This window comes from Oncorhynchus mykiss, chromosome 13 (genome assembly GCF_013265735.2).
Source record: "Oncorhynchus mykiss isolate Arlee chromosome 13, USDA_OmykA_1.1, whole genome shotgun sequence".
In the NCBI taxonomy this organism is placed as follows: Eukaryota; Metazoa; Chordata; class Actinopteri; order Salmoniformes; family Salmonidae; genus Oncorhynchus; species Oncorhynchus mykiss.
The window spans coordinates 28,691,256-28,705,457 of record NC_048577.1 but is presented as its reverse complement, the minus strand read 5'-3'; the positions used below and the strand labels follow the sequence as shown (position 1 = coordinate 28,705,457).

Here is a 14,202-nt window from a genome sequence, read left to right as displayed (position 1 = left end):
GTGGAAAATAAGTATTAATTAAAAAGAAAGGTCAAATGCTTTATTATCTAAAAGTTTAAAGTGACGGAGAGAAATAAAATGGTGCTGATGAGGCGCTGGAGAAGTTAATGGAGATGGAGATGTGATCTAGTGGGTCTGGGCAGGTGTGATGTAGTTAATGGAGATGGGGGGGGTTGTTCTAGTGGGTCTGGGCAGGTGTGATGTATTAATGGAGATGGGGCTGTGTTCAAGTGGGTCTGGGCAGGTGTGATGTAGTTAATGGAGATGGGAATGTGTTCTAGTGGGTCTGGGCACGTGTGATGTAGTTGATGGAGATGGGGGTGTGTTTAGTGGGTCTGTGCAGGTGTGGTGTAGTTCATGGAGATGGGGCTGTGTTCTAGGGGATCTGGTCATTTGTGATGTAGTTAATGGAGATGGAGGTGTGTTCTAGTGGGTCTGGGCAGGTGTGGTGTAGTTAATGGAGATGGGGGTGTGATCTAGTGGGTCTGGGCAGGTGTGATGTAGTTAATGGAGATGGGGGGGTTGTTCTAGTGGGTCTGGGCAGGTGTGATGTATTAATGGAGATGGGGGGGGTGTTCAAGTGGGTCTGGGCAGGTGTGATGTAGTTAATGGAGATGGGGCTTTGTTCTAGTGGGTCTGGGCAGGTGTGATGCAGTTAATGGAGATGGTGGTGTGTTCTAGTGGGTCTGGGCAGGTGTGATGTAGTTAATGGAGATGGGGGGGGGGGGGTGTTCTAGTGGGTCTGGGCAGGTGTGATGTAGTTCATGGAGATGGAAGTGTGTTCTAGTGGGTCTGGGCAGGTGTGATGTATTTAATGGAGATGGGAGTGTGTTCTAGTGGGTTTGGGCAGGTGTGATGTAGTTAATGGAGATGGAGGTGTGTTCTAGTGGGTCTGGGCAGGTGTGATGTAGTTAATGGACATGAGGGGGTGTTCAAGTGGGTCTGGGCAGGTGTGATGTAGTTAATGGAGATGGATGTGTGTTTTAGAAGGTCTGGGCAGGTGTGATGTAGTCAGTGGAGATGGGGCTTTGTTCTAGTGGGTCTGGGCAGGTGTGATGTAGTTAATGGAGATGGGAATGTGTTCTAGTGGGTCTGGGCACGTGTGATGTAGTTGATGGAGGTGTGTTCTAGTGGGTCTGGGAAGGTGTGATGTAATTAATGGAGATGGAGGTTTGTTCTATTGGGTCTGGGCAGGTGTGATGTAGTTAATGGAGATGGGGTGTGTTCTAGTGGGTCTGGGCAGGTGTGATGTAGTTAATGGAGATGGGGGTGTGTTCTAGTGGGTCTGGGAAGGTGTGATGTAGTTAATGGAGATAGGGGTGTGTTCTAAGGGGTCTGGGAAGGTGTGATGTAGGTAATGGAGATGGGGCTGTGTTCTAGTGGGTCTGGGCAGGTGTGATGCAGGTGTGATGTAGTTCATGGAGATGGAGGTGTGTTCTATTGGGTCTGGGCAGGTGTGATGTAGTTAATGGAGATGGGGTGTGTTCTAGTGGGTCTGGGCAGGTGTGATGTAGTTAATGGAGATGGGGGTGTGTTCTAGTGGGTCTGGGCAGGTGTGATGTAGTTAATGGAGATGGGGGTGTGTTCTAGTGGGTCTGGGAAGGTGTGATGTAGGTAATGGAGATGGGGCTGTGTTCTAGTGGGTCTGGGCAGGTGTGATGCAGGTGTGATGTAGTTCATGGAGATGGAGGTGTGTTCTTGTGGGTCTGGGCAGGTGTGATGTAGTTAATGGAGATGTGGGTGTGTTCTAGTGGGTCTGGGCACGTGTGATGTAGTTAATGGAGATGTGGGTGTGTTCTAGTGGGTCTGGGCAGGTGTGATTAAGTTAATGGAGATGGAGGTGTGTTCTAGTGGGTCTGGGCAGATGTGATGTAGTTCATGGAGATGGGGGTGTGTTTAGTGGGTCTGTGCAGGTGTGGTGTAGTTAATGGAGATGGAGGTGTGTTCTAGTGGGTCTGGGCAGGTGTGATGTAGTTCATGGAGATGGGGGTGTGTTTAGTGGGTCTGTGCAGGTGTGGTGTAGTTCATGGAGATGGAGGTGTGTTCTAGTGGGTCTGGGCAGGTGTGATGTAGTACATAGAGATGGAGGTGTGTTCTAGTGGGTCTGGGCAGGTGTGATGTAGTTCATGGAGATGGAGGAGTGTTCTAATGGGTCTGGGCAGGAGTTTGTGACTCTGTTTTGAAGACAGTACTTAAAGTGTCAATCATGGTCCGTTCATCATTAGAACCATTGGATGCCTTAAGATGCCTTTTGGAAACCGGGCCCAGATATCCAGTTTCCTCCTTCTTCCTCCTTTTTCACTCAAAACTGTATCCTCCTCTTCTTTCACTGAAACGTCTTTCTCTTCTTCTTTCACTGTAAGAACCTAACCCTCTACTTGTTTCACTGAGACTTCCTCTACTTTAACAGGAGGAGAGTAGCTTAGTGTACTCATTTCTGGGGTGTTAGCTAGCTAGCATTAGCGACTAGCCTAGTTCTAAGCTAACTTAGAAAACCAGCTAGCTGACAAACAACGTAAATATATAATTAAATGGGCCAACAAGTACATACGACAGAAGTGTGTTTAATACACAGCAACTAATATACACCAAAACAGTGTACATAGCGTGAATGTTGTAGCTATGTTTGCTAGAAAGCTACCGAGGTGTCTGACTAGCTTTTGTTGTTCAAGGAGCGTCCCGTCCACTAGATTATACGTCACACTGGCAGCATCGCCAGAACCTAAAATACGCATATTGAGGCAGTTGAGGAACCAAAAGGTTATTTTTCATTTATTTCATAAATGTTTAATATTATATTAAGTCGTTCAAAGAGAAGCATGTGTTGATTCTTTTATTTTCTCACTCATTAAAAACGAATCAAACTTTACACCCACTACATATTTGCATTGAACCATACTTCTGACATGGATAATTTTGATCCCAGAGGCATATCTTTTATCTTAGACAAAATGTGGTTTATTCAATTCTTCCAATTTTTCATGACTTTGTCAATCAACTTGTTCTTAATAAATCTAAATCATGGTTTAATGTTTCTGTATCAAAATGGACTTTTAACTAATTCAAACCCTTCATGAGTCATTTTGATATCAGCCAAAAGCACCTTGATAAATAGGACGTTTATTTCAAATCTAATCCCATTTTATTGGTCACATACACGTGTTTAGCAGATGTTATTGCGGGTGTAGTGAAATGCTTGTGTTTCTTGCTCCGACTGTGCTGTAATATCTAACAAGTGATATCTACCAATTTCACAACATATACCCAATTCACACAAATCTAAGTATTTGAATCTAGGTTTTTCTGTAGACATGATCCATACCACCAGATGGTGGAAGGGCACCTGCATCAGTGGTTTTGACCAGACTTTTCTATGCCACGTGACTGTGTACAAAATTGCCAGCGTTAGAAAACTCTGCCAGTGGTATACAGTGATAAACAGTGAATTTGTAAAGTATTCAGACACCTTCACTTTTTCCACATTTTGTTACTTTACAGCCTTATTCTAAAATGGAATAATTTTTCGCCCTCATCAATCTACATACAATACCTGCCAATGACATCACAGTACCCCACAATGACAAACCCAAAACAGGTTTTTAGACATTTTTGCCAATGTATTTACTTAAGTGTTCAGACCCTTTGCTATGAGACTCGAAATTGAGCTCAGGTGCATCCTGTTTCCATTAATCATCCTTGAGATGTTTCTACAACTTGATTGGAGTCCACCTGTGGTAAATTCAATTGATTGGACATGATTTCTTAAGGAGAGGTGTGGGTCTGTGCATATAAGGTCCCACAGTTTTTTTCAGAGCAAAAAACAAGCCGTGAGATCAAAGGAATTGTCCTTAGAGCTCTGAGACAGGATTGTGTCGAGGCACAGATTTGGGGAAAGGTACCACAAAATGTCTGCAGCATTGAAGGTCCTCAAGAACACAGTGGCCTCCTTCATTCTTATTTGGAAGAAGTTTGGAACCACCAAGACTCTTGCTAGAGCTGGCTGCCCGGCCAAACTGAGCAATCGGGGGAGAAGGGCCTTGGTCAGGGAGGTGACCAAAAACTAGATGGTCACCCTGACAGAGCTCCAGAGTTCCTCTGTGGCGATGGGAGAACCTTCCAGAAGGACAATCATCTCTGCAGCACTCCACCAATCAGGCATTTATGGTAGAGAGGCCAGACGGAAGCTAGTCCTCAGTAAAAGGCACATGACAGCCCTTTTGGAGTTTTCCAAAAGGCACTTAAAGGACTCTCAGACCATGAGAAACAAGATTCTATGGTCTGATTAAACCAAGATTGAACTCTTTGGCCTGAACGTCATGTGTTATGCCTGGAGAAAATTGGTAACTTCGGGTGAAGCATGGTGGTGGCAACATCAAGCTGTGGAGATCAGCAGCAGTGCAAATTGTCTACCGATTTTGGTGTAATTTCTCACCCATTTTTTTCAGTAAGAAAGTTAGTTTCCCCTCAGGCACACACATTTGTTCTTATGAAGGTCATTTGTGTAGAATGTACTTTTCCCCACTCATTCACCCCACCTCTTTACATTGCTTATTTATATTCAGTGGCCTGGCTGCATCCAGACTGTCAAAGGAACCTAATGCAGCTTGGAGTGATCAGATGATAGAAGTCATATTTAGGTGCCAGGTGTAACTGAAGCCATAGATACTCCATATACATTAGTTTGTGTTTTATATAATATGACTAAATGTGTTGCAGGGGCAGACAAGAAATATAACGGGAAGGCCACAGAACATGACATAAGCAGAGCTGTGGGAGACCACCTCAAGCCCCTGGTAGAGCCGGGGGTGGTGTTTACCACTCCACCACGCCTTCAGCAGGCTTGAAAAGTGGGAATGATCTGCTTCATCTTCAACAAATACACTTGGTTGGTTGAAAACTGATACGAAACTTACATACCATTCACTATTTTGACAGTGGAAGATAAACTGAATTCATACTGTTTTTCATAATAAGGCCAACCAAGATATGTGTTGCTTTTGCACATTTGTTCATTGGTTCAGCAAGAGTCTGTTGATTCTTCAGTCACTGGGATAGTTTTGCAACATATTCAAGTCAAGTTTGATTTATATAGTACATTTCAGACATGGATGCAACTCAATGGCTTCACTGGATTTTTAATTTTTTTAAACAGAAATATTTACCACAACAAACAGTATAAAAAAAACTGAATAATAACTGAAAGACTAATGAGCATTCTAAGGAAATGACATCGATTAAGAATTGGATGCAATATCCAACCCAAAATATAAGCATGTTTTACTCAATGCTACAGTCCCCATCAAGAAAACCAAATGTCACTTAAATAGAAGGTGGAACTAACAAAGAGTCACTGACAACAACCACAAATAAACAGGTGGGGTTTTAGGAGGGGTTCTGAAAGTTGACTAGTAACAACAACTGGGACATAAAAGACACCCACCATGAGACCCACTAAATCTGCCCAAGAAGAGGCAAATAAAAGAAAAACCCAAACCAAACTAAAAGACAGGAAGCAAACCAAAAAGGTGGAGACTCTTCACATCTATCAAGACAACTGGAGCACTGGGCCAGATGCTCTTAAATAGAACCTGGACCAGCTCAGGTGAAACACCTTCCCACTAACAAGATGGACAAGCCAGCACAGGTGTAACACATACTGACTAACGAGTGCATCCTACGTGCTAAAGTCCAACCTCAAAACAAAAGACAACAAATATATCCTATATTTTTCTTGGAAAAGTTTGCTCACCACCAACAGAAAACAACTTCCATTTCACATTATAATCAACTACAATGCTTCACCTTCTACAATATAAACATGGTGTCTACTGGCTGTCAAAGATTAAAAACAAGAAAAAACACATTTCTAAATAATAATATACAATAGTATTATTTTTTAAATCCTTTTTCTTACTATAGAATCCTAAAACTCACTCGCTTCTAGAACTCTCTTCTTCCTAAAACTCACTAGCTTCTAGAACACTCGTCCCCTTGGAACGAGCCCAAACAAAACTCATCTCCAATACGGAAAAACATGCAGCCAAAATAAATTGTGGTAGCCATGGTAACGCACTGGCTAAACGCAAAACACTAATCTTTTTGACTGCCCACCCTTGATACAATCAGCAACCAAGTTGTCCTCACACAGACATGTCTGATTTCAAGAAGAAACTCCTGCAATATCCTTAGTAACTAATATCAATTGAACAAGGGGCAAACATTTAGGCTTCTACATTCTGACATTCATTAAAATACTGCTCCCACAATGTTAAAACATTCTATATTGTGACATCATTAGAATACTGCTACTACAATGCTAAAACATTCTACATTGTGACATCATTAAAATACTGCTACTACAATGTTAACACATTCTACAATGTGACATTAAAATACTGCTACTACAATGTTAAAACATTCTACAATGTGACATCATTAGAATACTATTACTACAATGTTAAAACATTCTATATCCTGACATTAGAATACTGCTACTACAATGTTAAAACATTCTACATTGTGACATTTTATTGATATCATGAAACAACTCCTTCATGTATTTTCTGATGTTTAGTCAGAGATCTTTTATCAGAGTATCTCTTCCCACATTGATTACAGCAAGGATTCTCTCCTGTGTGTGTTCTCTGGTGTATAGATAGATAGCTAGATCTAGTAAAACTCTTCCCACATTGATCACACCTAAAAGGTTTTTCTCCTGTGTGTGTTCTCTGGTGCAAAGTCAGCTGGCTAGATGTAGTAAAACTCTTCCCACATTGAGCACAGCTACAAGGTTTCTCTCCTGTGTGTGTTCTCTGGTGTACTATCAGGTTGTATGGCCGAGTAAAACTCTTCCCACATTGATCACAGCTACAAGATTTCTCTCCTGTGTGTGTCCTCTGGTGCAAAGTCAGCTGGCTAGATGTAGTAAAACTCTTCCCACATTGATCACAGCTACAAGGATTTTCTTCTGTATGTGTTCTCTGGTGTACTATCAGGCTGTCTGGCCAAGTAAAACTCTTCCCACATTGATTACAGCTATATGGTTTCTCTCCTGTGTGTGTTCTCTGGTGTATAGTTACATAGCTAGATGTAGAAAAACTCTTCCCACATTGATTACAGCTGTAAGGTTTCTCTCCAGTGTGTATTCTCTGGTGTGATTTCAGGGTTTGTTGCCGAATAAAACTCTTCCCACAGTGATCACAGCCAAAAGGTTTCTCTCCTGTGTGTGTTCTCTGGTGTATAGTTAGATAGCGAGATGTAGAAAAACTCTTTCCACATTGACTACAGCTATATGGTTTCACTCCAGTGTGAATTCTTTGATGTATTTTAAGTTTTACTGAAGAGTTGAATCTCTTCCCACAGTCAGAGCAGCAGTGAGATTTCTTCCCTGTGGATCTCTGCAGGTGTTTCTTGAGGAGTTCTGATCTGGAGAGACTTTTCTCTGCCTCGTCAGCATCATGATGTTGTTGAGGCTCCCCAGAGGATCCACGATAGTCAGGTCTCTCTCCTGTGTGAATGACAAAGTCCACTGTTAATTCGAGGTAAAAGGTGATGCCCGGAGCATACCCATAAAGCTGTACAACAACTGACGTCTGTTAAATTATTTGACAATTAAGACAATCAAGTTAGCAACAAGTCATATTTTGTCTGGTTTTCACATTAGTGGTAACTAGAAATAAATTATTAAAGTTGTTGAAATCCCAAGCAGTGTGCCAGACAACTTTTGGTCTCCAAATATAGACCCCTTTCTGTGTTAAAAAAAACACACAATTTGATTGCAGAAACTCCTCCCCACTAATGAGGAAACCGCTAGTTATGGATGTAGTATAACTGCATGGAGCAAAAATGGTGAGCAAAGATTTTAGTTTTTCACAATGTATTCTGAATATTACAGCGCACTATTAGCGCAAGATCAGGAGTGCTAGTCAAGGAAACGTACATTATGCTCTGTGTTTATTCACTAATTCACCACCGTGGGGGAAAACTCAGGAGAGTTCTCATAGGCTGACAGCACAAATCACCTCCATTTACAGGTTGAATACGAGTGAATTTAACACTACTATTGGATTATAATTGTAAGGCTGGTTTGAATGTCCTGCGTGTTATTGTGTTATTGTTAACATAACATGAACATTGACCTACTGTAGGACCCATAACTTCACCTAAAACTCCCCCTGACAGCATCAACCATCTTATCAAATCCATTAACGCCAAGAAAATGGAATTCACTGCCCTTGGCAATCAACCGTTCTCTGTCGAGGATGATGTGGGCTTTCGCCGACTGGTCGAGCACCGGTACACACTACCAAGTAGGCGCAATTTGACAAATGTTTCCCTACCGGAGTTACAGTCTTGTTGAAACTCACATCCATGAGCTACTGCTGTTAGCTGCAGGCGTCACCGCTATTAGCTACGGGCGTCACTGCTGTTAGCTATGGGTGTCACCACTATTAGCTACGGGCGTCACTGCTGTTAGCTATGGGTGTCATCACTATTAGCTACGAGCGTCACTGCTATTAGCTTCACGACTGACATTTGGACCAGTGATGTCAGCCCAATGAGCATTAACAGTCTGACATCACAGTGGGTCCACCAGGATTTCCTACTGAGGAAAGCTGTATTGCTCTCATACCGCTGCTGCCATTTCAATGGCATTTGAGAACATGTTTGTAACTTGAACATTTATTAATTTGGGCATGGTCGCTAACCCGAACCCGGATTAACTTTCATTGTTTAGGTCGCATTTTTAGCCATTTAACTCATTGCTATAGCCAGGACATTTTGATTAGGAAACTATGAGAAACACACAAAGTCCACGGGGTGATCACGCTCTACCACTAAGGGTCAGTTTAGTTGGCGCAACAAAAAAACATTCTTGTGTTCCAATTGTTTGTTTTAGTAGCATGAATTGTTCCTGTTCACACCGTGGTGAAAAGCAGAATAATTGAAGGAATGAATCCGAGCCTGACGCTCATCACCTGTGGAAAGCGGGACTTCTAGCCAGGAGCGGATTTCATTGGCCTTTTCAGGTGTGATTTTAGATCCTTCAACCAAGTTGAATATCGCGACTCCTCATAGCATGTTGTACCAAAGTTGACTGAACATTAAGGGAACTACACTGCCATAAATACAAAGAAAGTCATGTAGTGTTTCTTTTTTTTATTTACAAATCCGGCAAGGCACCAACTTTGAGAAGGGTTTAAAACAAAGGTTTCAAACAATTCATAAATGTTATGGAATGTAGGTATGTTTCGCCTTTAATGTAATGGCATTAAAAATCAATTGAAAAAATGCGAATAGCTGTGACCCATACTAACATACTGTATACTACATACTCAATGAGCATATACTACATACTATACTATTAGTTAACTTTAGCATACTGTAACTACATACTTAATAAGTATATACTATATACTATTAGTTCATTGTAGTATACTGTAGCTACATACTTAATGAGTATATACTACATACTATTAGTTCATTGTAGTATACCAAAACATAAGCTCGTATAACGCCATTGTTTGTAAACAAGCACTGTATAGCCTCGAAATCTTGTTTAAAACTATAATTTTGACCTTATGGATGGCCTGTCAAGCCAACACCTTATAACTGTTACGTCTGAACTTCTTGACGAGGGCTCTAGGTTTTGGGTTACGGATGCTACAATAGCTCTCTCTATGAATGTGAAAGTGGTTACATTTCTCCAGCCCCCATCCCTCAGCTGTTTACCAAACCAAGTACCAGGGCAGCCATTTTGTTGCTGTTTAAATCCTAGGTTGCCCCTTTAAAAAAGCCACACAATCAATCAACCAATCTGCAGTTCAAACAATAACAAAGCTGTCATTCCACCACTGTTTTGGTAATAAGATGATGGGTCTGGAGAAATGTAACTAGTCTCAAATTCATAGACAGACCTACGGATGCAAGGACTGACCATCCATGATATCAGCATTATAGTTTTAACCATGTTGAGGCTATAGAGTGTTGGTTTACATTGTTTCTAAACATTGGAGTAAAAAAAAGCTTATTTTGGGTTCTGATGTGGTAGACAGTTGAACGAAGCTCATGAGGCAGGCGTTATATTCTTCAAGAATCAATGACTATAAATAAACACACTATAAATAAACACAATTGCATAGTTCCCCTTTAACAACACACATCAGTTCAACAACTGCAGAGTTAATGCCTCTGTTTTTAAGACAGTACTTACTGGTGTTATTCAGGAACCGTCCATCGTTAGAACTATTGGATGCCTTAACATGCCTTTGGGATACCGAGCCCATATATTCAGTTTCCTCCTCTTCTTCCAATGTGACAGTCATCTCCCCCTCCTCCTCTTTCACTCCAAAAACTGCATCCTCCTCTTTCTCCTCTTCTTTTACAGTAACATCCTCCTCCTCTTTCACTCTGAACACATCTTCCTCTTCTTTCACTGAAACGTCTTTCTCTTCTTCTTTCACTGTAACACCCTCACCCTCTACTTGTTTTTGTATTGTGACATCCTCCTCTTCCTCTTTCACGATAACGTTTAGCCACAGACCCTCTTTCTCCGTCAAGCAGACCTCATCGTCTTCAGGAGGAGAGTAGCTTAGTGAGCTCATGGTCGGGGATGTTAGCTAGGCTAATGCTAACTTAACCAGCCCGCTAGCTGAATAATAACTACAACACCGTAAATATGAAATTAAATCGGATAACTAACTAGACGACAGAAGTCGGTTTTAAACACAGTGGCTTATAATCAATAAAGCGTCTAACGCGCTTTATTGGTTCGTCTATTTTGTCTAGCAAGCTACGGAGGTGGCTGACTAACTGTTGCTGCAGTTGAAAGAAGCGTTCCGTCCACTAGATTATACGTCACACTAACAGCATTGCCTTAAATTCCCAGACCGCTATCTGCTGACTGGAGTGGGTAACGCAGTTGAGTAAAACGTATATTTTATTTTCAAACAAGTTAAAGTGTAGGAAGCATGAGTTTATACTCACCAGTGTAACAACAGCATTGCCTTAAAGTCCCACATGATGTTACACCATGTAGGAGCAGTATAGACCTAGTCTGTTCATTATATACATCTATATGATGTATTGTTACACCATGTAGGAGCAGTACAGACCTAGTCTGTTCATTATATACATCTACATGATGTATTGTTACACCATGTAGGAGCAGTATAGACCTAGTCTGTTCATTATATACATCTACGTGATGTATTGTTACACCATGTAGAAGCAGTATATACCTACAGTAGCTAGCTACTTATTTGCATTTAGTATGACTTAATGAAACTGCCTTACATGTGCTGTAGTAAACATTTTTTATTCGCACTAATCAATCAACACTTTCCTGTCTTTGTATGTGTCAATATAATAGTATGATTTAATTAAATTAATTGAAAATAATCTTAGTCTGAAAATAAAATATGATCCTCAACTGCGTTTCCCCTCCAGTCAGCAGACGGTGATGTGCGTCTTTCAGGCGATGCTACCAGCGTGACGTATAATCTTGTCGACGGTTCTTCATAAACAGCTCGTCAACCACCTCGGTAGCTTGCTAGACAACATAGCCGAAAGATTCAAGCTATTTATACGCTTTCGGTGTATATTAGGTACTGTATTTTAGACACACTTCTGTCGTATCTACTTGTTAACCTATTTAATATAATATTACGTTATTTTGTATTAGTCAGCTATAGTGGCTGGCTGGTTAAGTTAGCACTAGCCTAGTCGCTAATGATAGCTTGCTAGCTAACATCCCCGAACATGAGCTCCCTAAACTTCTCTCCTCCTGTTAAAGAAGAGGAGGTCTGCTGGACGGAGAAAGAAGCTCTGGGGCTGAACATTGTCGTGAAAGAGGAGAAGGAAGAAGAGGATGTCACAGTAAAAAAAGAAGTGGTGGGTGAGGCTGTTACTGTGAATAAAAAAGAGAACGACGTTACAGTCAAAGAAGAGGAAGACGCGTTCAGAGTGAAAGAGGAGGAGGATGTTACTGTGAAGGAAGAGGATGCTGTTTTTGGAGTGAAAGAGGAAGGAGAGATTACTGTCACATTGAAAGATGAAGAGGAGGAGATAGATCTGATTAACACCAGTAAGTACCGCCTTAAATGTGTTTTTAACTTTGGATATTCAGAGTTGGCTCGTCAGTACCTCTTCAACGGAGGGCCCCAGGATGATGACTGATATGTCTAGAATCAGACAACGTAGAGAACAAGCTACCCCTTGTTTTCTCCGTTCCGTTTCCAAAAAGTGACTTATTAACATATATATTTGAGAAGGGTCTATCTGCTGACCGCAGACTGGGGGTCACGGCATGTAGTGATCTTCGTGTAGTGATGATTTATTACACACCGTGCCCCCAATAGTGCCAATGTGAGAGTTGGGTTGGCTAAGCCAACCGCCTGTATTCAATGGAGAGAAATGCTAAGCTACTAGCCTCATGACATGAATATGCATAGCGATCTGGAGATAACTCCTATAGTGTTTTATTAGAACACACCATTCTATAGAGTCCACCTGCTAGAGGTTCATATCTGACAGAGATGAACACATCGTTCTATACAGTCCACCTGATAGAGGTTCATATTTGACAGAGATGAAAGTCTATGTTAGAAACTTAGAAAGAGGGCGAGACTAAAGCTGCAACAACTAGGATTGTGCCTTTGACTTCTGGACAACGAAATAATAGAACAGGAGAGAAATGACATAGTGGTGGGTCTAATAGAACAGGAGAGAAATGACATAGTGGTGGGTCTAATAGAACAGGAGAGAAATTACATAGTGGTGGATCTAATAGAACTGGAGAGAAATGACATAGTGGTGTGTCCAATACGGAAGTAAATTAACCTAAATTTGCCCAAATGAGGAATAAAAAAAATTAGCTGTGTATGGTTTCAAATCACAAGCTTGTAGGCTTATGTCTATTTGGGCAGTGCGTGTGGCAATAGGCTTTGCTGATTATTGAGTTGCGGCTGTCAGTGAAAAGCGTCTCAAATATGTGTGAAGATAATGTCTCTTGAATATAATTTAAAATGTTGAGACAAGAAGAAGGGGATGGTTATGTGGTGAAGTTATATGCGAGTCTCTCTTCAGAATATCCTTTGCTGGATTCCACCAATTCTTGCTCCTTCATTGTTTCATTGTGTTTATTATTTACCTTTATTTAACCAGGTAGGCAAGTTGAGAACAAGTTCTCATTTACAATTGCGACCTGGCCAAGATAAAGCAAAGCAGTTCGACAGATACAACGACACAGAGTTACACATGGAGTAAAACAAACATACAGTCAATAATACAGTATAAACAAGTCTATATACAATGTGAGCAAATGAGGTGAGAAGGGAGGTAAAGGCAAAAAAGGCCATGGTGGCAAGGTAAATACAATATAGCAAGTAAAACACTGGAATGGTAGATTTGCAATGGAAGAATGTGCAAAGTAGAAATAAAAATAATGGGGTGCAAAAGAGCAAAATAAATAAATACATTAAATACAGTTGGGAAAGAGGTAGTTGTTTGAGCTAAATTATAGGTGGGCTATGTACAGGTGCAGTAATCTGTGAGCTGCTCTGACAGTTGGTGCTTAAAGCTAGTGAGGGAGATAAGTGTTTCCAGTTTCAGAGATTTTTGTAGTTCGTTCCAGTCATTGGCAGCAGAGAACTGGAAAGCGAGGCGGCCAAAGAAAGAATTGGTTTTGGGGGTGACTAGAGAGATATACCTGCTGGAGCGTGTGCTACAGGTGGGAGATGCTATGGTGACCAGCGAGCTGAGATAAGGGGGGACTTTACCTAGCAGGGTCTTGTAGATGACATGGAGCCAGTGGGTTTGGCGACGAGTATGAAGCGAGGGCCAGCCAACGAGAGCGTACAGGTCGCAATGGTGGGTAGTATATGGGGCTTTGGTGACAAAACGGATTGCACTGTGATAGACTGCATCCAATTTGTTGAGTAGGGTATTGGAGGCTATTTTGTAAATGACATCGCCAAAGTCGAGGATTGGTAGGATGGTCAGTTTTACAAGGGTATGTTTGGCAGCATGAGTGAAGGATGCTTTGTTGCGAAATAGGAAGCCAATTCTAGATTTAACTTTGGATCGGAGATGTTTGATATGGGTCTGGAAGGAGAGTTTACAGTCTAACCAGACACCTAAGTATTTGTAGTTGTCCACGTATTCTAAGTCAGAGCCGTCCAGAGTAGTGATGTTGGACAGGAG

General features: G+C 41.4%; 1 protein-coding gene across 2 annotated transcripts in view; it reads left to right on the top strand.

The window, feature by feature from the left end:
• The first annotated feature begins 11,400 nt into the window (after positions 1 to 11,400).
• LOC118938253 (zinc finger protein 3-like) overlaps positions 11,401 to 14,202 on the top strand; it is a 33,126-nt gene continuing 30,324 nt past the window's right edge. Inside the window, exon 1 of one of the 2 annotated variants that reach the window (XM_036940700.1) lies at positions 11,401 to 12,085. In XM_036940700.1, coding sequence (XP_036796595.1) covers positions 11,761 to 12,085 — 325 coding nt within the window. In that variant the 5' untranslated portion in view covers positions 11,401 to 11,760. The remainder of the gene's footprint in view (positions 12,086 to 14,202) is intronic. The other variant, XM_036940701.1, reaches the window with a different exon arrangement.